The 26,993-nt window shown below is 36.9% G+C and overlaps 1 protein-coding gene and 1 long non-coding RNA gene across 4 annotated transcripts in view; both read right to left on the bottom strand.

Moving 5' to 3' along the window:
* Nucleotides 1-324, bottom strand: part of LOC120466538 (uncharacterized) — a 30,586-nt gene extending 30,262 nt beyond the window's left edge. For all 3 annotated transcript variants that reach the window (XR_016150639.1, XR_016150641.1, XR_016150642.1), the window contains exon 1: nt 147-324. This is a non-coding gene — a long non-coding RNA (uncharacterized LOC120466538). The remainder of the gene's footprint in view (nt 1-146) is intronic.
* Nucleotides 325-3,146: 2,822 nt separating this feature from the next.
* Nucleotides 3,147-26,993, bottom strand: part of elac2 (elaC ribonuclease Z 2) — a 38,111-nt gene continuing 14,264 nt past the window's right edge. Inside the window, exons 18-24 of the mRNA XM_039655231.2 lie at nt 26,056-26,094; nt 25,862-25,971; nt 25,654-25,753; nt 15,096-15,216; nt 10,561-10,639; nt 6,728-6,872; nt 3,147-3,770 (exon numbers count right to left, since the gene is read on the bottom strand). Coding sequence (XP_039511165.2) covers nt 3,552-3,770; nt 6,728-6,872; nt 10,561-10,639; nt 15,096-15,216; nt 25,654-25,753; nt 25,862-25,971; nt 26,056-26,094 — 813 coding nt within the window. The 3' untranslated portion in view covers nt 3,147-3,551. The remainder of the gene's footprint in view (nt 3,771-6,727; nt 6,873-10,560; nt 10,640-15,095; nt 15,217-25,653; nt 25,754-25,861; nt 25,972-26,055; nt 26,095-26,993) is intronic.

Raw genomic sequence — 26,993 nt, 5'->3', positions numbered from 1 at the left:
GCCACGTGAGAAACCCGGAAGAAAACGTGAGGTTTGTCAGCTAACGTTACTACACTTTTGAAACACATAGTTGAAAGTACATGTGTGAATGATTGTTAGTTACTAAACTAGAAGCTAACGTGAAGTGGAGCGCATCTTAACGTTACCTTTGTCCGGATTACTGTTCCCACTGTTTGCCGACTCTTTGTTGGAAATTTCATATGGATCCAAACCGTTAAAAGTGCCGTTTTAGTCCACATACCGGTCACTGGCTTCCCCGTTTAACATATCCCGGTAAATTCCAGAACCTTTTAGCGATTTTAATATCTTTTTTTCTTTTCTTTATCCCAAAGTGTGCTGCATCTCCTCGTTCGACTTGCTGCTGGTATGTTTACATGCGCGAAGCTGCCAAAATGGCCGCCACGCCAATAATGACGTCACGACGCCCAAGCCCTATTTGGGCCTGTTCACTCCAAGAACAAACTTTGCTTTAACTCTAATATCAGTCAACACCACAACTATAACGACAGAGGAAATAGCTGGAATCACATTCATTGCGATTTTTTTAGCTTAAAAACGTTTAAAAACTTTAAACGAAAATTGAGCCGCGTACCACAGCACTGACTGAACGCGGCTTCACGCTCCGAACGTCCGTTGGTATGTGCACGCGCATTTACAACGGAAGTTCAAAAGGCAAGACAGACTGGGATGAACATACATTAGTTTTTAATGTGTATGAGTGTGATTAAATTAGCTACAGGCTATCTTTTTACCATTAAAGATGGTGTGACAAAATAAAATAATTAAATGTTAAACTGTGTATGAACAACATACCAGACTGAAACGTCACACTATGAAACGTCAGTCCAAGGTTCTCTTCATAGAAAAGTATAATTACTGTGTAAATGAATGTACAAAAATAAGTGATATAACAAAAACAATACCTGCGTTTTTCTGCTTTTACCTCACCATTGCCTTGTAGATTAACATTTAAGCACATACTGTAAACATCATAATTATATTCTGTGGTAATCAATGCTTTAGTCTATATCTATGGCCCATAACCTGCTGTTAACATACCCTTGGTGACACTTAAGAGGTTAATACAGAACATTTCCCCACAAATCGTAGAAAACAAAAACCGCTTACAGCATTTTATGGATCTTGTATGTTTGTATTCAAAACTCCACTCCTAGATGAAGTCGTCCAAAAGGCATAATCAAAATTAATAAACCTCAGAGAACCTAACACAAGAGTCTGTCATTTAAAAGTTATGTTTTTCATTGAAAAAAAAGCCTATGAAAAATCGTGTAGATAATTCCCACTGTAATAGAATTCACAGCAAACCAAACTTCATTTGAACAGCTATGATGAATATTAGATCAAAACCACTCAGCTAGTGAACACCGGGGCCGTCGACAAGATCAGACACATTCGGGTTTTGTGTAATAAATTGATACCAGTTTCAGACATTGTTTAATTTCTCATGTCTTTGAGCTATATCACTTCAGTTTATTTTTCAGAGGCGAAATCAGATTAGATGTCAAGATAGTGCTCGACATATGCATAAACGGCAAAGCAAACATGTCTTCCTGTTGGGAAGCACTTAATGACAGAGTAACCATCAAACCAGAGACATATGACATTAAATCACAAGCTTTGTTAGTTGATCGCACAATCTACTTTAGTGACAGCTTCATCAGTTCCCATTGGGGGAAAAATGATGATGCAGCCCTAGTCTTGAGTTACGATTAAACAAAGCACAGTCCTGCATCTGTCCCAGTGGTTTCTGTTATTATTTAACGCCAACTTAAATTACACGCTTCTAGTCTTGTTATGAATATTTCAGCAATTAAAGTTATTCAGAACAAGATAACTTTGAAACGACTTTTCAGCTGAACTCACCAATCTCTCTTATTTTAATCATGAATTTGGATGTTGAAATGTCATCCTGCCTGGCCTACATTTTCTTCTCATCATAAGTAAAAAGGCAAAAACCATTTAATGTTGACTTTAACACCTCAATATCCCAGTTGTGAAAGAGAAGATATTGGCCGATAGTCCTTTCATCAATCTTTTGTATTTTTCTCTCAGCTCGATTTTAAACTTAAAACATCTTTTGTATCATGTTTAATACACAATTTAAAATCTTAATGGTCTGTAGCTGGAAGATGATACCCGATTATTTCAGCAAACTTTATAGATGTGTAATCAGCAGTCACATGACCAGAATAAACGATGATTAATAGTGTTATATGCCCAATATAAATAATATAGGCATTTGTGCTAAACCAACTATATGCATTTTAAAAGGTATATTTTATAGCTATAATGAAATTTATATTCTATAGTCACCCTAATTTTTTTTTTCTAAAGAAAAAGGTCACATGACCAGAATAAACGATGATTAATAGTGTTATATATGTATGCCCAACATAAATAATTTAGGCATTTGTGCTAAACCAACTATTTTAAAAGGTATATTTTATAGCTATAATGAAATTTATACACTGTAAAAAAATATTGATGGTTTAACTTAAAAAAGTAAGTAAGCCTTAAAATTTTAAGTTGATTGAACTGGAAAAAGTGAGTTAATACAATGAAGGAGATTAATTTAACCATCAGAAACTCAAAATAATAAGTTATCTCAACTAAATAAATTATTATAAAGTTGATTTGACAAAAGAAAATATGTTGTGATAACAAATCTTGAATATATTTTTTACAGTAAATATATAGTAAAAATAGTAAAAAAAAAAAATTAGGGTGACTATAGAATATATTCTATAGTCACCCTAATTTTTTTTTCTAAAGAAAAAGGTCACATGACCAGAATAAACGATGATTAATAGTGTTATATATGTATGCCCAACATAAATATTTTAGGCATTTGTGCTAAACCAACTATATGCATTTTAAAAGGTATATTTTAAATTTATATTCTATAGTCACCCTAATTTTTTTTTTTTTTTCTAAAGAAAAAGGTGTTTGCACTAGTAATATTAAGGGGGAGGGATACATCAAAAATATATAATAATGACAAATAATTATCCAGGTTTATGTTTATTTCCCTAAAATAATTAGAAAAGCCTAAGCGGATCAGCCATTTCATGTGCATAAAATAAAATTACATGGAGAAAATGAAACGTATAAGTGCCTTTTTCACACACACACACCACTGCACTCGCACTGTTTACTCGCAAAAAAAGAAATTGATTCAAACTGAAGTGAAATTCACGAAAACAACAAACGTAATGTCTTTCTTCAGTGCTGAAAAGTTTCTGTTTCAGGATTAAATTAAAATGGCAAACATTCCAAAACAAATCTTCGGTAGTGTACTTTCCCACCACCAGTTTCCCATGGTCATGCCTGAAGCAGAATCGATAGCAGCGGGACAGATTTCACTTCTGATCGCAGTCAGTATCTCGGATTAATCTCCAGCTGCTTTAATCACACCCAGCTGGACTCCTAGCCAACATGGATTTTATGATATACGTTTTAAGTTCATAGCCGACTGGTTCTGTCTCCTGATAGGTTGGGTTGATGTAACCCTCAGCCCGAGTGATCGGCCATCAGTTCGCCTTGAGTCGTTTGACGGCTGCTTCTTGGTTGAGGTCATCTTGCTCTCTCTTGGCACCTCGGCTCGTCTCTTCTCCGTTAGACGAAGGCTCGCTGCTCTTCTTCATCTCTCTCCTTTCTCTCCTCTCCTCCATCTCTTCAATTTCCTCCGCAAACAATGCCTTCAGAGGCCGGATGAGCCGAGGAAGCATCTGGAAATCTCCAAATCGAATCTGAGAGCACAAGAAGAAACCTTACGTTTGATTCTCGATGGGATATTACTTCGATTTTGTATGTGCAGCATTTCTTAACTAAAAAAGTGAGGTACAAAAGGAAAGGGATGGACGTAACCAAGGTAACTTGTGAAAGTAACTTGCGTCCATCATACATTCCTTTCAGATTGTAAGGAAGTAAACTAAGGAAATAAAAAAGGAAGACAAAGGGAAAATATAAGTGATGTTTAAAGTAATTGAGGATGCAAGTAAGGAAGGAAATAACTTAGAAAGGAAGGGATGAACGAAGGTGCAGGAAGTAACAGTAGGAAATGAAAGATGTAAGGAAGGATGTTAATCCTCTGGGGTACTTCGAGTCAATAATGACCCGAAGCGGTTAAATAAAAAAAAATTGTTAAAAATCGTAGCTTAGGTCCGAAATTGGTGACTTTAATGGTACTTGGTATATGAACACCCAAAAATATTGGGGACAGGATTTGAAAAGTCTAAGTGGTCGTAAAAAAAATAGTCACACTCAGGAACTTCGGGTCAAAAATGACCCGCATAGGAAATGAATGGGAAATTGGCAAAAATGTGAAAATACTGAGTTTTTTTGTGCGTACAATCTACAAATCAGCAACGATCTTGAAAAAAAGCACACAACAGTGAAGGGGTGAATCTATAAAACATCAAGAGTGCAAAACAGACACATCCAGACACACACAAACACACTTTTATACACAAACACACCAAAAAAATTCAGATTATACATGTGTTTTGCATTTTTAAAATGCTCAGTTTGTCCACGAGATGGCATCAATCTAATTTCAAAAATTGCTTTTATGAGGCCTAGGCTTGACTCCAAAATGAAATAAATAAATATCTAATATCTAAATATCTATTTATTTATTTTTTAATATTTTTTTTCTATTATATTCAATGGGGGAAAATTTGGTCATAATTATTGCATTAATACTAATTATAATTTTTTTTTTTTTTAATTTTCTCAAAACACCAAAAAAGAAAAGAAAAAAATATTATAAAAAACAAGTAAAAAAAAAATTATGATTTTCTTTTATAAATATGAATCCCGCCCTTTGGATCAATTTTGACCCGAAGGTCCCGAGTGTGACTGTTAAACGAAGAACCGCTGAGGGTTAAGTAAATAACTGAGGAAGTAAGGAAGGAAGGAATAATAATCTAAATAATGCAGGAAGTAAGAAAGGAATATTAGGAATTAAAGAAGGAAGTAATTATATAAGTAATGCAAGAAGTAACAAAGGAAAGTTAGGAAATAAGGAAGGAATCATATTGTAATTAATGTAGGAAGTAACTAAGAAAGTAAGGAGGAAAGTAAGTGAAAGTAATGCAGGAAGTAATGATAAATGGCAGAAGTAACAAAGAAAGGAAGGAGGAAAATAAGGAAATAAGGAAGGAATCATGTTGTAATTAATGTAGGAAGTAACTAAGAAAGGAAGTAAGGAGGAAAATAAGGAAATAAGGAAGGAATCATGTTGTAATTAATGTAGGAAGTAACTAAGAAAGGAAGTAAGGAGGAAAATAAGGAAATAAGGAAGGAATCATGTTGTAATTAATGTAGGAAGTAACTAAGAAAGGAAGTAAGGAGGAAAATAAGGAAATAAGGAAGGAATCATGTTGTAATTAATGTAGGAAGTAACTAAGAAAGGAAGTAAGGAGGAAAATAAGGAAATAACGAAGGAATCATGTTGTAATTAATGTAGGAAGTAACTAAGAAAGTAAGTAAGGAGGAAAATAAGGAAGGAATCATGTTGTAATTAATGTAGGAAGTAACTAAGAAAGGAAGTAAGGAGGAAAATAAGGAAATAAGGAAGGAATCATGTTGTAATTAATGTAGGAAGTAACTAAGAAAGGAAGTAAGGAGGAAAATAAGGAAATAACGAAGGAATCATGTTGTAATTAATGTAGGAAGTAACTAAGAAAGGAAGTAAGGAGGAAAATAAGGAAATAAGGAAGGAATCATGTTGTAATTAATGTAGGAAGTAACTAAGAAAGGAAGTAAGGAGGAAAATAAGGAAATAAGGAAGGAATCATGTTGTAATTAATGTAGGAAGTAACTAAGAAAGGAAGTAAGGAGGAAAATAAGGAAGGAATCATGTTGTAATTAATGTAGGAAGTAACTAAGAAAGGAAGTAAGGAGGAAAATAAGGAAATAAGGAAGGAATCATGTTGTAATTAATGTAGGAAGTAACTAAGAAAGGAAGTAAGGAGGAAAATAAGGAAGGGATCATGATGCAAGTAATAGAGGAAGTAACTACGGAAGGAATGATATAAGGAAGTAATTAAAGGGATAGTTCATCCAAAAATGAAAATGATGTCATCAATGACTCACCCTCATGTCGTTCCAAGCCCATTTGGGTCCAAAAATAACAAAAACTGCGACTTTATTCAGCATTGTATTGTGTTCCGGTTCTGCGTTTAGTGATACGGCTGACGTGTGTCTGGTGCGGCTGAGCTTCGGTTACAGTCTGAAGGAGACAGACGCTGAACAAAACAATCTTCACAAAGGATTTCCACACAGCCAGCCTTATTTATTTGAACCCGAATACGTGGACGCACCAGACACACGTCATCACTGAATGCAGATCCGTAACACAACACAATGCTGAATAAAGTCGCAGTTTTTGTTATTTTTGGACTAAAAATGTATTTCCGATGCTTCAAAACATTGTAACTAACCCACTCATGTCACATCGACTACTTTGATGATGTCTTTATTTCCTTTCTGGACAAGGACAGTATACTGTACACACATTTCCAATGGAGGGACAGAAAGCTCTCGGACGAAATCTAAAATATCTTAAACTGCGTTTCGAAGATGAACGGGCTTGGGACGACATGAGAGCGAGTTATTAACGACACAATCTTCATTTTTTGGGTGAACTAACTAAGGAAGTAAGAACAAAAGGAAGGCAGGTAGTTGTTGGTTATTTCCTCACCCTCATGTGGTCAAACGAGATTCCCACTTTGCTGTTGAAGTCGTCGCTGAAGAGAGGGATCTTGGCGTACCGCTGACTGAAGTGATTCAACACGATGAATTCGGCGTTCATCTTCATGCCCACGCCAATAGCCTGAGACGTGGTGCTGGAAACAGATCGGATTCAAACAGCCATCACCGACACAATCATGCAACTTCCTCGACTTAAAGGGGTAGTTCACTCTGAAGTTAATTTTTAAAATGTTTCAGCTTACATCAAGGGCATCCAAGATGTAAGTGTCTTTGTTTCTGCTGTAGTTTCAATTTTGATATTTTTAGGTCAAACCGTTCATGTCTGTGAGTCATATAATGGAGGTCTATGGTCACCACCTCAAAGAGCATGCACAGAGAAGTCCAAATTAAACATGATTTAATGATTTGTGAATGCAAGTACTCATTGATGGCCTAAGACACGAAACGAACGGTTTGTGTAAGAAAACTAACAGTATTTATATCGTTTTTACCTCTTGTAATCACAGCCATGTCCAACTGATCTGAGGGCGCGGGTGCTTCGGTCTGCGCAAGTCCCGGAAGTGATCTCTCGCGCGGTTGCGAAAAAATTCAACGTTGTCTGTTGATATATCGAAATGGTCTTCCATTGCGATTTTTCGTATATCCAAATATGTTTAGATCTTCACCGTGAAGGATTACACTTCTGAGATCTCTGTGTAAACAATGAGTGATGCGAGAGATCACTTCCGGCTAGGGTGACCACCCGTCCCGCTTTGCGTTGTACTGCACAGCATTTTCACCTCTTGTCCCGCACGTCACATATTGAGGAAATGTCCCGCATTTTCATCGGCCTATTAGTTTTTAATATCACATTAAGAAAACGTGCATGCGTTCTTTTGCCTTTTTTAGAAAGCATTCTACTTACTTTTGCTGCGTAGTTTTCAGCGCTTCGTCATTAAGTACAAATACAACAGCTGTGTTGTTTTATACACAATGGTTGAAAAGAAAGGAGTAAACACGGTCACTCGTTGGTTGTGACGGCTGTCAATCAAAATGTGGACCGGTGATTCGTTTCATATATGTTCCCTGTCGGAAAACAAATGGATAATTCGGTAAATTAAAAATTTTAATTTAACGGAATTTATCTGTTGTTGTTTAACCTGCAGAGGTTGTTTTAATTCACATCCTTTCGAAAAATATGAACGGTTTTGGTTTTTAATATATAAGACTGTCCATCTAATTTCATGTTGTTTTGTATTTTATTTGTTCATTGTTTATTTTGTTGGATTTGGTCAGAACTGTTTCTAAAATATTTATATACAAGATTCCTGCTGCCTTTGGGCTCAGTGATGCTGAATTTAAATGACTTTTTTTTTTTGGGAAAAAAAAGATTTTTTCTGGAAGGGACTATATAAATGTTTCAGCTGAAAGGCAGAATAGAAATGTTTTTATCAAGTTAGATAGACAGTTTCAGGGTATGTTTTAGTGTTGGTAACATGTCCCACATTGTCCCACACAAACTTATAATTGTCCCACATTTGGTTTGTTTGATGGTGGTCACCCTACTTCCGGCGCATGCACAGACTGAATCAGATCACTTGGACATGGCTGTGATTACAAGAGGTAAAAACGATATAAATACTGTTCGTTTTCTCACACAAACCGCTTGTTTCGTGTCTTAGGCCATCAATGTGTACTTACATTTACGAGTCATTAAATCATGTTTAATCTGGACTTTGTGCATGCTCTTTGAGGTGGTGACCATAGACCTCCATTATATGACTGACAGACAACAACGGTTTGACCTAAAAACATCAAAATTGAAAATACTGCGGAAACAAAGATACATCTACATCTTGGATGCCCTTGAGGTAAGATAAAACACACCAAATAATAATTTCAAAGTGAACTATCCCTTTCAATTTACCCAGTAAATGCCATTAGAAAAGTCTGCACCATTCGAGTGCTGTAATACGGTTTCCCCCACCTTTACCTTGTTTTCTAAAAAGCTCGAAAAACAAATCTGTGAATTTGTCCATTTCAGTGTATAAAGTTAAACCGAAGCTTCACGGACTTGGACGACACTCTCGCCTCTCAGCCAATCAATACCTCACTGAAACCCAAATGATCCTCCCACAAAATCCCCAATCAATTGCAACTCCGAGATATTCAGCAGCTCGACTGGAAACGGCCCCAGGCGTGACATGAGGGGGACGACAACAAACCCAATCAATGCTCTGGGATTCTCCGTCAGGAACGCATTATCCTCCGGGAGAGCGGACCACTTTCATTCCAGAAGATTTTCTCTGTTTTTTAGCTCTCGAATCAAACGACGGCTTATCTTCTTGTCTCGCCCAATACAACCTCATTTCACTCGAGGCAAAAGCTGATAAGAGATGCTGATAAACACTTGCAATATTTATAGAAGAGAATTCATGCCAAGGTGAAATGCATTGATTGCATTGGAACAACGTAGATGGAAATTGTGCCACAAAGAAAAGGCAATATCATCATAACTAATTCAAACGTATTCCTGAAAGTCTCTTATTCTCAGCCAGGCTCAATTTATTTGATCATAAATACAGTAAAAACTATAATATTGTGAAATATAACTATACGTTAAACTGTAACTGCATTTCCAGCATCATTACTCCAGTCTTCTGTGTCACATGATCCTTCAGAAATCACTCTAATATGATGATTTGATGATCAAGAAACATGATTATTATCAGTGTTTAATTGTTTTTATGGAATGCATAACGTTAGAAATGAGCTGCAAAAGTATATTTTGGACAATATCCCTGATGATTTCAGTCTGATCTGAACAGATTTATCACCTGACCGCTTTATGAATCAGCCAATCTGATGCAACTATAAAGAGATGCTGTTATTGAAGGATTAGTAGTTAACCCTCTGATGGTCCTCGGTCACTTCTGAACGAATCATTTTCTGTTTTAAATTATTAAAAATCACAGCTTCATCGGAAGGTTATGATACTTGGTGACTTTTTTGGCATTTGGTATGTGAATACCCAAAAAAATAAAAAATGAGGTCATGATCCGAGCATGCTAAATGGTCGTAAAAAAATTAGTCACGATTTTGGTCTTTGGTCAAAAATGACCCCCATAGGAAATGAATGGGAAATTGACAAAAACACAGAAAAATTTTATTTATTTTTTTATTTTATTTTTTTAATAAGAAATAGTTTTTGAGATCGTTTCAATTGTATATTCAAATCCACCAAAAAAAAAAAAGTGTTTATAAACAGCTGGGGAATTCACATGCCATCTAGTGGTTACACCATGATTCTACGCTTTTTCTCTATACTGTAACCAGATGGTGCTAATTTTCTTCAAAAAAATTTTTTTTTTTCTGAAGGCCTAGACTCTATATCAAACAAAAATTCTGCATTAATATTTTTTTTAATTATTTATATATATATATATATATATATAGAAAAAAATATATATATATATTTCCATTGAAAAATAGACCATAAATATTGCATAAATATTAATAAATTCAATCAAATTATCTCAAAATAAAAATAAATATTATAGAACAAAAATAAATTGCAATGGTTTTACTGGGATGGAAGAAGTTTCATTTTTAGGCCTCCGGTCACTTCTGACCGGGAAGGCCCAGGACGTGACTCATAAAAGAAGACCATCAGGGGGTTAAAAGCACGCTTACATTGAACTAAAGAGGGTCTTTTTGCTGCTTTACCTGTAAAACTGGTCAGAATTGAGCATGAAAAACTCAATTTAGACAGATTTGGTGTTAAAAACTTTAAGAAACACTTAATATGAGCCTGTAGATCTGGATGTGTCACGTTCATGTTACCTGTGTCTCTTTTCTAACGCCTCTTCTTCCATCCCATCCTCCAGTGTGGCTTCATGAATCAAAAGTGTGGCATTCTTGCCTGAGAACAAACCAAGAGATGAATCAAACTCTCTCCCTGCCACACACACACAGATAAATCACAGCTGACATGCTGTTCCCTCGTTCACCCTATTGTAAAGCACACACAAACTTTAACACACCAGCACACACTCCATTTTTTCCCTTTAGAAATCAATCAGGAGAACTCCAGCGGCGAGACAACAAAGGCCTTCCCTAATGAGACGAGCGGACCGAACCATCTCGCCGTTCAGGAGGGGGGGGGTGAAGATCCAGCGGGGCCATTAAAGAGGTTTCTGTGTGATCGATTACATCGCTGATCAAGACAGGAAGCAGCATTTAAACGCAGGCTTCATCCGTATCGATCCGAGAGTCACTTACAGAGATTCAGACGCAATTACAGACTCTCTCTCTCTCCACAACCGAGCAACTGATGGGCGTTTAATGGACAGATTCAGAATATTTTGAGGGTTTGCCCGGCAGCTCAGACTGAGAATTAACCATAAACGTGTGACTATAAACCTCATCGCATGCTAAGTGTAACTGTGCATCTTAATATGCGAGTGTGTGTGTGTGGTTCACAATCTCAAGAACATTTTCTGGCTTACATTTAAGCTCAGAATCAATGATATTTGTAAAAAAAAAAAAAAAAAAAAAAAAATATATATATATATATATATATATATATATATATATGAAGAGTTCAGATGCAAAAGCCTCTAAACGCCATTTGAAATTTTCTTCTAAAATGACAATTTTTTTATCAAGCTTGTATATTTAAGTTCAGTAATTTCACCTAAATGACAATTAATAGGTAATCTTCATTGCCATTTAAGTGAAATTACTGAGCTTAAATATACAAGCTTGATAAAAATGATCATTTTAGAAGAAAATTTCAAATGGCACTTAGAGGCTTTTGCATCTGAACTCTTCATATATAAAAGAAAAAGATTTATATATATATATATATATATATATATATATGGAAGCCCTGAACCGCAACCAAAAAAAAAAAGTCAGTAAAAAAAAAAAAAAAATCTTAAACAAAAAAAAAATCAGTAAAAAAAAAAATCTCGCATTTCAAAACACCTCAGAAACACTGCCACTAGCACGTGTAACGTGTGTAGAATTTTGTTGAAAGCCCAGATAAAAGTAAAAAGCTACTATTTTGTGTTTATCCATGGCAGTTCGACTTCACACACACACACACGCGCGTGCGCGCTCTGAGCCAGTGGACGCGCACTGTTATGACTGCACAATGTTTCGACTTTAATCTCGAAACATTCCGACTTTAATCTCGAAACATTTCGACTTTAATCTCGAAACATTTCGACTTTAATCTCGAAAAATTCCGACTTTAATCTCGAAAAATTCCGACTTTAATCTCGAAACATTTCGACTTTAATCTCGAAACATTTCGACTTTAATCTCGAAAAATTTCGACTTTAATCTCGAAACATTTCGACTTTAATCTCGAAACATTTCGACTTTAATCTCGAAACATTTCGACTTTAATCTCGAAACATTGACTTTAATCTCGAAAAATTCCGACTTTAATCTCGAAACATTTCGACTTTAATCTCGAAACATTTCGACTTTAATCTCGAAACATTTCGACTTTAATCTCGAAACATTTCGACTTTAATCTCGAAAAATTCCGACTTTAATCTCGAAACATTCCGACTTTAATCTCGAAACATTTCGACTTTAATCTCGAAACATTTCGACTTTAATCTCGAAAAATTCCGACTTTAATCTCGAAACATTTCGACTTTAATCTCGAAACATTTCGACTTTAATCTCGAAAAATTCCGACTTTAATCTCGAAACATTTCGACTTTAATCTCGAAACATTTCGACTTTAATCTCGAAACATTTCGACTTTAATCTCGAAACATTTCGACTTTAATCTCGAAACATTTCGACTTTAATCTCGAAAAATTCCGACTTTAATCTTAAAACATTTCGACTTTAATCTCGAAACATTTCGACTTTAATCTCGAAAAATTCCGACTTTAATCTCGAAACATTTCGACTTTAATCTCGAAAAATTCCGACTTTAATCTCGAAACATTTCGACTTTAATCTCGAAACATTTCGACTTTAATCTCGAAACATTTCGACTTTAATCTCGAAAAATTACGACTTTAATCTCGAAAAATTCCGACTTTAATCTCGAAAAATTCCGACTTTAATCTCGAAACATTTCGACTTTAATCTCGAAACATTTCGACTTTAATCTCGAAACATTTCGACTTTAATCTCGAAACATTTCGACTTTAATCTCGAAACATTTCGACTTTAATCTCGAAACATTTCGACTTTAATCTCGAAAAATTCCGACTTTAATCTTAAAACATTTCGACTTTAATCTCGAAACATTTCGACTTTAATCTCGAAATGCGAGATTTTTTTTTTATAGACCAACGCTACTTTTGCGTCATCGAAGGGTAACGCCCCCTTTTGGAGGAAAACACCTCTATACTGTCTATGGGAAAACAAACGGATTCCCATGAGAACAGAACTCGCACTAGATCTGCAAAGTTTCTTGATAGCAAAAATGGCACAAACTTAAAGAAGCTAACGTTACTGAATACGGGATTACAGAGGTGTCCCTTTGAAATGGTCGAAAACTGGATTAATGACCCCACACAGCGGCCAAATATGGACTATTCAGACATCTAACGTTACCACTATCTCGTGGAATCACCAAGTAAGTAGCCTTTTTTTTCATTAACACTCACAGTATGACAAACTAGACGATGAATGGATCATATTTAACTTGATTTAAGCTATTGACATAGTCTAATAAGGTAACGTTAGCTGCTAACAGCTAACGTTAGTCTTTCTAATAGCTAGTCGACAACAAAACTGTCAATAGCTTAAATCAAGTTAAATATGATCCAAGTGACATGGCCTCATCGTCTAGTAGTTTGTCATAGGCTACTGTGAGTGTGTAAATGATGAAAATAAATAAAAAAGGCTACTTACTTGGTGGTGATTCCACGAGATAGTGGTAACGTTAGATGTCTGAATAGTCCATATTTGGCCGCTGTGTGGGGTCATTAATCCAGTTTTCGACCATTTCAAAGGGAAACCTCTGTAACCCCGTATTCAGTAACGTTAGCTTCTTTGAGTTTGTGCCATTTTTGCTATCAAGAAACTTTGCAGATCTAGTGCGAGTTCTGTTCTCATGGGAATCCGTTTGTTTTCCCATTGACAGTATAGAGGTGTTTTCCCCCAAAAGGGGGCGTTACCCTTCGATGACGCAAAAGTGGCGTTGGTCTATACAGATTTTTTTTTTTACTGACTTTTTTTTTTTTTAGGTTGCGGTTCAGGGCTTCCGTATATACACTGTATATATAAATAATTTAGGAAACATTTTACAATTAAACATTAATGAAACCTTGTATTTCTATTTTCTTTTATTGGCGCATACGTTAAGGGAAGCGTATGATAAGCTGCATGTCCCCCGCCCTTTGTCATACTGTGCATGAGACGAGCGTATTTAGGCCACGCCCACACCGGGGGAAAACAATCCAACCGTCTCCATTGACTTTGCATCCGTAGATTTTTTCATAAATTCAACAAAAGTTGGCATTGTAAATCATCTCGCTGCTCCGCGGTCATCACAGACATCGTTAGAAAGCGCTCTCTCCCTCTCTCCAGTTCAATGTTGTCGGATCCAAATATGGTCATTTCCTTTTAATCAGCAACCAATCGCGAAAGTAAAAGGGGGGATTTAACTCTAAATGAGCAATCTCATTGGCCTGATGGAAATCTTTAGATCTCGTTTTGCGGTTTCTCAAAATGACTTTTCTCCCAAACTCCAAGTCTGAAATCTCCACTTCAGTAGCACCAAACCTAATACACCAAACTGTCCAGTCTTGTACCTAGTTTTATTATGAAGACTATTGCAGATTGATTTGATTGAGCTTGATTTATATAACATTGTATATCTAAAAACATGGCGAAAATCTGATTACAGGATAACAAAAGTATCCATAAATATCTATTTTCCCCCCCATCTATTACTGTATGTGAACACAATGAAAAAAATATTTTAAACCTGGCTTTATCTAATAGGCTACTCAGATTTCGTTTTTTTTTTTTTTTTTTAATATATGCAAATTCGCACATATTTAATTAGGCAATGCCTAATAATTTAAGACTTGAGACTTGACTTGGACTTCCAAAAAATGACTTGTGAACATCTCTGATTGTTAATTTAATTTCAATTTACATAGTGAACTATTTATACATCATGCTGGTATTTTGTTTAAAAATACATTTTGATTAGAATTCATCAGAATCATCACTGAGGACAATAATCACACACACACACACACAACTAAAAATGTTGAAAGGCCAGTTTTAGTCGATTTTACCCCTTATAATATATTATACTGGTCTGAATATTCTTAAATATACTCTTGTGCAAAAGTATCAGCGGTTAGCGTGTGTGTGTGTGTTTTTACCGATATTGGCGAGGGCTTCGCAGGGCATGGTGTCTCCAGAGAACACGAGCTGCCAGCCGGACTGATGCGTCAAACTGCAGGCAAACGCGTTCTTACAGTGACGAACATAACACGTCTGAAACTACACATATGAGAGAGAGAGAGAGAGAGAGAGAGAGGTTTACTCACAACATGCTCTATATATCACCCTTTATTATACCACAATCTGTCAGTCTGCGTACAGAAATGTAAAAGATTTATGTATAATAGTTTGTTGGTAATATAAAATGAACATTATACATCTTGTGATTGTGATTTTAATGTTTTTATACAGCCATTAAGCTTTCTTAAAACCAAAAACTACAAGAAGACACTGCAGGTGAATAGGATAAAAAAAATTAACTTGCAGATGTCACCATGAAACTTTACCAGTTGATTACTCGCATAAATAGGAGAAAAAAACGTATTGTAATTTTATGTTTAAATATGCTAATCAGGCTATATCTAATTAAATATGCGCTAATTCGCATATATTTTGAAGTGACGAATCTGACCATTGGAAAAAAACAAGGTTTAAAATTATGTTTGCATTTTGTTGATATATTCAGAGGGGATTATTGTGAGTATCTCCTTTTGTTACCCTGTAAATCAGAAAATACAGCCTTATAAATTAATAACTTATAAATAGCCTTAAAAAATAGATTTCCGCCCTATTTTTAGGGATCAAATGTCATATAAATCAGGCCAAGAATGATATAAACAAAAATCCCTCTGAACAAACCTTCACAATATAGTTAGGAATACGGCTGTAAAGTCACTAGAAACTCATTTTGAGAAAACGGCCTTTAAATATCATAATGGGATTGCGCATTTTAGTTAAATGGCCCAGTTTACTTTCATGATTGGTTGCTGATAAACAGGAAATGACCATATTTGGATCCGACAGCATTGAAGAGGAGAGAGAGAGCTCTCTAACGGTGTCGATCGCGATCAGGGAGCAGCGGGAACGCCAACTTTTGAGGAATTTAGGCGAAATCTACACTACAAACTGCCAAAGTGCAGTAAAATAAAGACTAAATGTGTATTTTGGACTTTTTTTCAGCACAAGTCTGAAAGACGACATGTTTGAATGCTGAATACATTGAATACAAAATTGACCAGTGAAAAAAAAGTGTTTTTGCCTGCCGTGTCTCGCCTTAACTAGCAATAAAGTTTGATTTATCATCACATTAGTGCTAATGCTCTTTTTTTTTTGCCTTAAACTTGTTTGTTTGTTTTTCTTTGCAAATGCTGTTTGCTTGCAATTATGATTCCAAATTAGCAAGTGCATATAAATAAATAAAATATGATTGGTAACTTTTTTACTTCTCTTTTTTGCAACTGCTCTTTGATTGAAATTATGATTCCAAGTAAAGTAAAATAAAAACTAATTCAAATATCTATTGTGCATGGTCAAAAGGATCACACATATGTTAGCTAGACAGTCCCTCCAGGATTTCACGATTTTTTTTTTTTTTTTGTGATTTTTGCGATCAAAATGACTGATTTTGTGGTGGTAATTTCCAAAAATTTGTGAAAAAATTTGCGATTTATATTTAACATTTACCATAATAGTATTCAGTCCTTCCAGAAAAACGCTGAGTTTTTTTGTGATTGTTGCGGGCAAAAATTGATTGATTATGCGGTCCGTTTTCTTTAAAAATGCGATGGAATATGCGGGATATTTATGCAATTTTATGCAATGAAATTGCTGGAATTTGCTAAAATTGAGGGAACTTGCAAAAATTGCGGTTTGATGAAAAAGAGAAAAAAAAGTGATTCCCCCAACATCCTGTTAATGTAAGAGTCATTTCTTATTACTTCCTTTGATAAACAAGCATACTACATCATGGAAAGTGCTGGGAATATTTAATTTCTCATCTTGTTTTATTTCAGACTGTAACGAGTGTAAATAAGGTGTGGCCCCTTTAAGAGCTCTCTGCAGTGTTATATGTGCGCCTCGAACACCCCATGTGTGCGGGTAATTAGGGCCCAAGCCCTGAAAGGGCGAAGGCCCTATTGTTTTCCTTAGGATTATTCTTTTCTATTATTAGGGCCCAAGCCCTGAAAGGGCGAAGGCCCTATTGTTTTCCTTAGGATTATTCTTTTCTATTATTATTATTATTATTATTATTATTATTATTATTATTTTTCTTACGACTATTCGGGCACTTTTGGGGCCCTTAACATGCTCGAAAACTCTTGAAACTTTGCACACGGGTCAGAACCCGCGGCCATCAGAGCCGGGCTGAAGATGGTACCTGGGCGTGGCAGGGGGGCTCGTCAGCGCCCCCTGGAATGGGGTCCGAACACTTGGTCCATAACTCAAACACGCTTGCATGTAATAATATGAAACTCGGTACACATGTTGATCTCATCGTTTCATCTATACCTCGCGCTCTTACTTTTTACCCCAGCCCAACAGGAAGTCGGCTATTGAGGTTTGTTTGTAAAACGCTCGCAATGGTATTTGAAATACTCCTCCTAGAGCTTTGATCCAAATTCGACGATACTCGGTCAGCGTGAAGTCAAGACATTGAGGATGAAAGCTTGTGTGGGGATTTTTGATATCTCGAACGGTTTGGCCGTGGCGAGGAAACGAAATCATGGCGAGAAACGTGAAACAGGAAGTTTGTTATAACTTCAGCATACATTAACTGATCTTGATGAAACTTCAGCAGTATGTTCGCTGTAAGAGGACGATCACATGGATGTGACTATTGTGAGTCAAAGTTATAGCGCCACCAACTGGCAGCAGGAAGTGTGTCACTTTCAAAATGCTTTGATATCACCCTTTTATTTTTACCCGATTTGCTTCAAACTTCATATGTATAATGTAAACATACGGCAGATGTAGACCTGTGAATGGATTCTTGATATCTTTGAAACTGTTGCCGTGGCGACGCATCAAACTTTACCCTTCTTTTAGGATGCTTTTAGGATGCTTTTGAGACCCTTAGCATGCTTTAAATTGCATGAAACTCGACAGACACATCACATTTATTAGCCAGTAGACATGTGCAACGTTTCAGAAACAGGTGTGGTGAGGGCTCAGTAGCGCCACCTTTTGACAAAAGTGGGGTTGTTAGTTTTATCTACAGTTACAAAAATCGGTATGTATATTGTACTCCTCGAGCCGGACAACTTTCTAATTGACACTCATTAGCTAGGACCCACAGAAAGTCAGATATGTTTGTTTGAATGTAGAGAAAATCTCAGAATTTTGCCAGTCTCTCAGTGTCCCTCTGTGTGAGTGAGAGGAGGGGGGCTTGTCAGGTTAATTTTAACCCTTTAATTGCTGTGTGCGAATTCTCTGGCATTTTCGGGGGCCTTAACATCCTCGAAAACTCGTGAAACTTTGCACACGGGTCAGAACCCATGGCCATCAGGGCCGGGCTGAAGCTGGTAACCGGGCGTGGCAGGGCGGCTCGACAGCGCCCCCTGGACTGGGATTCGAACATTTGTCCATAAATCAAACACACTTGCATGAATTAATATGAAACTCGGTACAATTATAGATCACATCAGGCCAAACAACTTTCGTGCTCTAAGTTTTATGACAGTTCAAATGGAAGTTATTTATGAATTATGAATTATGGGTTGTTTGAATAATTGTCCTAGGAGAAATACATCAAATCACAATGCATGTGTTTACCAATCACAACCAAACTCGGTGTGCATAAAGTCAAGACATTGAGGATGCTCAATTCCGGACGGATTTTTGATATCTAGAACGGTCTGGCCGTGGCGAGGAAATGAATTTTATGACTAAAAAAGGACACATAAAGTGTGTTATAACTTTGCTCAATTTACCTACAGTTACAAAACTTACCACGTATATTGTTCTCGTCAAGCCGATCAACTTTCCAATTTAAAGTCATTCGCTCTGAGCAACAGAAAGTCAGATATTGTAGTTTGAATGGATTTATTTCCCCTGCGATTCTCTCTCTCTCTCTCTCTCTCTCTCTCTCTGTGTGTGTGGGTGTGTGTGTCTGTGTGGGGAGGGGAGGGCTGTTGTCTGTGTTTATGTGTGTGTGTGTGGCTGGCTGTGATTTTTCCTACAAGTCCTTGTTTCTTAGTCCTTGTCTTTTTGCATAACAATTTTGCATAACAATATTTTTAAATGACAAAATAGGCATATAACCCCCATCTTTTAAATGTATAGATTGCTTTAAATAAAAGTAAGATTGTATTTGTAATTGAAGTTGAATGAATTTAAAATTCATGTGCTATATTTCAATATATTTGTTTTCCTTAAGATTTTAAAACACTAACTTCATTCTTATCAGAATTACAAATATTTGTTTCTGTATAAAATAATACTCTGACTAAAAACACATTTGATGTTTTTTTTTTTGGTATTTTTATTTACATGTATTTATGTGTGTGTGTGTGTGTGTGTGTGTATAAAGTGCAGGGTTTTTTTTTAGATAAAGTAGAATTTCTATAACTATGTGTTGAACTAATGAATCACTCTTGTGTGTGTTAAACACAATCTACTTAATACAGACAACTTCATTATAAAGATAAATAACAAATCCAAAAAATATATGATTATAATCTATGACAAAAAAAGCCATTACAAACTATATTAATGGAAAATACACATTGCTCTTTGTATTGTTGTAAAATATTCATGAAAAACAAGATAACAAAAATCAAAAAGATAAATTATTTTAGATATAGCCATGTTTTAAATGTATAGCAGAGATGTTAATTGAGACAGCGACATACAAACTTTCTAGAACAACATGGACCTGGATAGCTGGTTTTTATGGAGGACAGTGAAGAGGAAGAGGGTGCAAATCAAACAGCTCATTCTCAGACTACACAGCAAACAGCTTAAGTTTTTAGTGCTTTGTTTGAGGTTTTTAGTGCTCTGTCCTATCTATTATCAACATATAATAGATGGAACAGAACAAGAAAGGCAATTAATAATCTGTCATTGCGTCACTGCATTATGATATGAAAGGCTCAGTACAGTGTGGCACAAAACGCTTATGCGCATCCCGAGTGGAGAATGATGCGCTTAAAGCCACATGGGGTTACAGCGCACAGCGCATCGAGTCCGCATTGATGCAAGCTCTACAATACACTTCTTTTTGATAGTCAAAGCGGGGGTTACGTTTTTACACGTCGTACAGAATAACCCTAAAGGCACCAAGGTGGCGGTGCCACCGGCTTTATATTAAATATAAATATAGCTGTGAGCAGCGATAAAGGGCCAAAGCCGGCGGTACCACCATCCCGGTGCCTTTGGGTAACTAAAGGCATCGGGGTTGCGGTGCCACCGGCTTGGGCCCGCAATCGCTGCTCGCAGCTATATTTATTATTATTATTATTATTATTATTTTTCTTACGACTATTCGGGCACTTTTGGGGCCCTTAACATGCTCGAAAACTCTTGAAACTTTGCACACGGGTCAGAACCCGCGGCCATCAGAGCCGGGCTGAAGATGGTACCCGGGCGTGGCAGGGGGGCTCGTCAGCGCCCCCTGGAATGGGGTCCGAACACTTGGTCCATAACTCAAACACGCTTGCATGTAATAATATGAAACTCGGTACGCATGTTGATCTCATCGTTTCATCTATACCTCGCGCTTTTACTTTTTACCCCAGCCCAACAGGAAGTCGGCTATTGAGGTTTGTTTGTAAAACGCTCGCAATGTTATTTGAAATACTCCTCCTAGAGCTTTGATCCAAATTCGACGATACTCGGTCAGCGTAAAGTGAAGACATTGAGGATGAAAGCTTGTGTGGGGATTTTTGATATCTCGAACGGTTTGGCCGTGGCGAGGAAACGAAATCATGGCGAGAAACGTGAAACAGGAAGTGTGTTATAACTTCAGCATACATTAACTGATCTTGATGAAACTTCAGCAGTATGTTCACTGTAAGAGGACGATCACATGGATGTGACTATTGTGAGTCAAAGTTATAGCGCCACCAACTGGCAGCAGGAAGTGTGTCACTTTCAAAATGCTTTGATATCACCCTTTTATTTTTACCCGATTTGCTTCAAACTTCATATGTATAATGTAAACATACGGCAGATGTAGACCTGTGAATGGATTCTTGATATCTTTGAAACTGTTGCCGTGGCGACGCATCAAACTTTACCCTTCTTTTAGGATGCTTTTAGGATGCTTTTGAGACCCTTAGCATGCTTCAAAATGCATGAAACTCAACAGACACATCACATTTATTAGCCAGTAGACACGTGCAATGTTTCAGAAACGGGCGTGGTGAGGGCTCAGTAGCGCCACCTTTTGACAAAAGTAGGGTTGTTAGTTTTATCTACAGTTACAAAAATCGGTATGTATATTGTACTCCTCGAGCCGGACAACTTTCTAATTGACACTCATTAGCTAGGACCCACAGAAAGTCAGATATGTTTGTTTGAATGTGGTCTTGCTTAATCTGAGCCTACATCTCTGTCTTTGCCTGTCTGTGTATGTGTGTGTGTTTGTAGGGGGAGGGGTCTTAACCATTTCACTCCTGTGTGTATGGCCTGCATAAAAAATAAATGCCTTAAGCCTGGTATTTTTTTAAATAAGTTTTTTATTTTTTATAAGTAAAGGCATATAACCAGTTTAATTGTAGTGCATTAATAGTTTTATATAATTAGTTTATTAATTAAATTAACTTGGTCCATAAACTTGATCTGAAAATTTGGTCCATAAATCAAACACACTTGCATGTAATAATATGACTTGAGTGTTAATCACATCATGTTTTCAGTTTGAATATAAAATATATAAATTATGTAAAAAAAATAAAGTTGATCCAGCTGGAGCGCAGGCTGAGAATAGCGCTGTCATGACTGGATCACGAGATCATCAGTCATGCCCTCTCATACCTTACGCGCACACCACGCCCACTTACATCAGATCACATCAACATGTCAGCCGGAGGGATAACGAGGGTCGTCGTCGCTTTTGGATTCAAGAATTTCTTACAACAAGATGGCAAAAGAACAGCGCTTTGCAAGACATGCAACGTTAAGATCGCGGACAGTCAGATGACAACCTCCAATTTCGTCCGTCATTTGAAGAGCCATTCTGCCCACTGTGCCCAGTAAGTGCTTGTCAATTTGTTAATGTTATCTGGTTAGCTCGTTCGTAGTTAGCTAGCTAATGTAAGTTAAAGGAGAACTCCGGCGCAAAATTACACATTGTTACCTAGTCAACCGTTATCTGAGATTTGTTTTCATGACTGCCGAATGTAAATAGTTTTATCTATAAAAACAGTTTAGCCTATAAGTGACGTCCGACATTCTGCATATTGTGTTATTTTGTTAAGCCCCACTAAAGGCATAAAAAACTGTAAAGCACAATCAAGTTTTCACACTATATTCCAAGACTTCTAAAGTCATTCAATAGCTTAATGTGTGGTAAAATTAATATTTTAGTCTCTAAGTTAAAGTTAACGGAAAGTCATCTCGCCTCAGTCATTCTCCATGCATCAGCATTAGCGCGTCGCGTTCGGTTGCGACAGTAACACGACGACACTCTCTTCAAGATCAATGTTCCCAATATTATACTTTATTTGTAGATAAGGCATAAAGGTCTATGATTTGCATAAAATGACTATCTTGCTGGAGTGGAGTTTATTGCCCTTTAGAATACACTAAGCATTAGTGCTGCACGATTAATTATATCGCAGTCGTAATAGCGATCTCAAACCTATGCAATTATATAACGCAAAATGCCGCGATTTTATATGAAATAAACAAAGTAGGGCTATTAGCGCAGCATCTCTTCTTTTTTGTCATCCTTTGACTAGTGTTACAAGATCCCCCTCTTATTGGTTCAAATGCCTTTTCGCATTTTGCACGACAAGAAGTGAAAAGCTGCCTGTGAGTGCCCTAGATTAGATGATACGCATAATGCGCATGCACTGACCGTGTGCCAGCCCAGAATAAACAGTTCTCTTTCGAGCTTGAACGAACAATAGCACACACAATTATGCCAAAATGTGGTTTTGTCTAGTATCTTCATAACATAAAAGTCTATGGATGAAAAGAGTTGTGCTATGAGGCGCGTGTGAGATCCGCGTCTCGGCAACGGGTGCTCTTAAAGGGCCAGCAGCGAATAAAGCGTTCTTTCAGTAAAGTTAAAAGAACAAAGGGAAATTAGAAAATTACTCACTGATCTTGAGTAAAGAACTTTTGTAGCTTTAATAAGGATTATTATATATATAATTTATGATTCAGGCAGCGCAGACTGTTTGATAACTTTATTCAATTTCTGTACCTGTTAAGACAGGAAGGGCACAGGTAAATATGTTTTTTATTATGGGTTTATGTGGGGATTGTTTGAAGTTCACTTAATTTAAAAGCTGTTATATATATTTTTTAAGCGTAATAATTTTTTAAAAAGTTGATGGCTTTCAATTGATGGAATCACTGTAATGTTGGTTTGGTTGATGGTTTATTGATCATTATAGGTGTTATCAATCATTTATTGTTGTTGTTGTTTTTAGTTTGAGTTGAGAAATAAACATTAATCTGTGTGTGCATTTTACTTTAGAACCAAGCAAGTTGGACTCATGAAACCATTTTATTATATCGGAGTCGCAAATCGCAATTGCAATATTGGCTCAATAATGGCAATATGACATTTTCCCAAATCGTGCAGCCCTACTAAGCATAGATTATAGATACCATCCCTTCGCTATGTTCTTTTCAATGTGAAGCGTTGCGTGCTGTGACTTGGTGTTGCTTCAAGTGCATCATTCTGCACACGGGATACGCATGATTGCTTATAATACTTTGGGGAGACAAGGGGGCGTGGCCTAAGGGAATAGCACTCGTGATGTTAAGTGATGTTACCCCGCCATCGCTGATACAACCTTTAGCAGTCATGTTTTTGCTTCTTGAGAGAGAGAGAAAGTGTGTGTGTGTGTGTGTGTGTGTGTGTGTGAGCAATGGCGGTTCTAGGCGGGGGCCTGGGGGGGCCAGTGCCCCTGCGACAACAAGCTTGGACCCCCTTGTGGCCCCCTAAATGTGGAGTCAGTGTGAAATATTTTTTTATAGTGTGTCACGCATTGAGCATGACAGTCACTCGTTTCAGTCTTTTGTCTCACACTCCCGTCACACATTGTATTTCTCATGCGGAAAAACTATTAATAATATATTTAATATACGCAATTTCTCTGGCCGCGCCGCTCTCACGTGAGAATCAAGCGCGTCTCGCCTGGAGTTCAGCAGTCGACCCTGCTACGCATCAGCCAATCAAAAAAAGAGAAGTGCTACTACATTGGTTGTTAGTTTTATCTACAGTTACAAAAATCGGTATATACATTGTACTCCTCAAGCCGTACAACTTTCTAATACATAGTCATTAGCTCGGACCAAGAGGAAGTCAGATATTTTGGTCTGAATATGGTGAGCCTCTCTCTGAGCCTACGTCCCTGTATGGCAAGCCCTTTTAACATTTAAAAGCTAAGTTTGCCTGTCCGGAATTAACATTGTAGATATCAACAACATCTTTCTGTCTAGTCGTTACACTTTGGATAGTTTGTATTATCATTTAAGATATCTGTAACATAATTGTGACTAGTCGAAATGACAGAGTATGGCAAGCCGCTTTAACATTTAATCATGAAAGGGCCAAAGCCTTCGGCACCGCCACCCGGGTGCCTTTAGGTAACTAAAGGAACCGGGGTTGCGGTGCCTCCGGCTTGGGCCCGCCATCGCTGCTCGCAGCTATATTTTCTGTTTGATGCTACTTCTTTTATCTTATGTTGTTTATTAAGTAACGATGTGACGGTAGAACGTGTGACAGACAGTTATACGAGTTTGATTTGTGAGATGTCAATCGCCTCCGTGAGTCTGTCTGGCGTCGCGTAATTGCATCACTTCATAACGTTCCCATGGAAACAGGGGGAAATGGCTGCTCTTATGTGAAGCAAACGCAACATTTTTCAACTTTCTGCTAAGATACATGTGACTTTTTTTTGCAACGAAAATGCGAGGATTATGAAATTATGCAAACCCCGCATATTTTGCACGGAAATCGGCAATTTATGCGGCGAAAGTGCGGCGTATTTGAAAAAATGCGGCCCCCGCATAAATATGCGGACTTTGGCTGATTTTGCGTTGAATTCAGCGATCGCATAATCGTGTTTCTCTGGAGGGACTGATATATATATATATATATATATGTCGGCCGATATATCGGCATATCGGATTTTGCCTGATTTTGCGTTGAATTCAGCGATCGCATAATCGCGTTTCTCTGGAGGGCCTGGCTAATGCTCTTTTTTTGCATTAAAACTTGTTTGTTTTTTTCTTTGCAAATGCTGTTTGCTTGCAATTATGATTCCAAATTAGCAAGTGCATATAAATAAATAAAATATCATTGGTATCAACTTTTTTTCTTCTTTTTTTTGCAACTGCTCTTTGATTGAAATTATGATTCCAAGTAAAATAAAATAAAATAAAAACTAATTTAAGAGCGAATGCATAAACATTCAAATATCTATTGTGCATGGCCAAAAGGATCACACACACTATATCACTAACGTCTATACAGACCTTGACCAGGTCATTCTTCTTCAGGACAGTCTGGATGAAGGATTTGGTCCTGACTTTGGGGATCTCGGCACCGTCAAATAAATACTTTGATGGGATGATACTGGAACAAACACAGAAGCGATAACAAATGATAATGTGTTTACCGTCACTAGTGAGAATCACAGACGCTCTACCAGAGAGAGAGAGTGAGACGTAATAAAGTTTGTACTTGATCTGGCTGAGGATCTGCTGGCAGTGGTCGTGGTACTGGTTCAGCCACGTCATGATCTGCACCGGTGCGATCAGGAACACGGGACTGAGCGCTTCACCGAGACTCGTCTGCAACACACAAGACGACCCCAACAGTCAAATCATCCATCGCACAAACACATAAATGATCAAAAATAATAAAAAAGTTCATACCAGAGCTCTCTCTCGCTCCAATAACAGCTGGATCAAACCCTGCGTGGACGACACGACACATAACAGAGAAATAAATGACGAAACACTCATCTCTCATCTCTCTACGATTCTGCTCTGGACTAAATTAACTAATTTAATAACCTTTTTACAAGGAAAAAGAACCATCAAACTAGACTATGATGCCATTTTCTTCTAGAAACAAACTTTTCTGCATTATTTTCCTGTTATCTCTGTGAAGCTGCTTTGAAACTATTTGCGTTGTAAAAAGCGCTCTATATATATATATATATCTCCCTCAGGTGCTCTTCGGTCATTTCTGACCGAAAAAATTTCTGTTTTGAATATTTAAAAATCACAGCTTCATCTGAATGTTATGAAACTTGGTGACTTTTATGGCATTATGTATGTGAATACCAAAAAAAATTGAGCTCATGATCCGAAGTGGTCGTAAAAAAAATATAGTCACACTTGTGGTCTTCGGTCAAAAATGACCGACCCATAGGAAATGAATGGGAAATTGCTAAAAAAAAAAAAAAAACAATTCTCAGAATTTTTGTACGTGCAATCTACAAATCACCCACAATTCTAAAAAAAAAAGTACACCGCAGGAAAGGGGTGACACTCTACAACATCTTGAGTGCAAAACAGACAAACCCACCAACACACACCAATAAATTTTGATTACAAAAAGTATGTTTTGAATTTTTAAAACTCACAGCTTCATCTGAATGTTACGAAACTTGGTGACTTTTATGGCATTATGTATGTGAACACACAAAAAAATTGAGGTCATGATCCGAGCATGCTAAGTGGTCGTAAAAAAAAATAGTTACACTTGTGGTCTTCGGTCAAAAATGACCCCCATAGGAAATGAATGGGAAATTGACACACACAAAAATTCACAATTTCTTTTTAAAATAAAAAATCATTTTTGAGAT

Source organism: Pimephales promelas, chromosome 3 (assembly GCF_988280905.1).
Source record: "Pimephales promelas chromosome 3, fPimPro1.hap1.1, whole genome shotgun sequence".
In the NCBI taxonomy this organism is placed as follows: domain Eukaryota; kingdom Metazoa; phylum Chordata; class Actinopteri; order Cypriniformes; family Leuciscidae; genus Pimephales; species Pimephales promelas.
The sequence above is the reverse complement of the archived record's forward strand: the minus strand, read 5'-3'. Positions and strand labels throughout refer to the sequence as shown.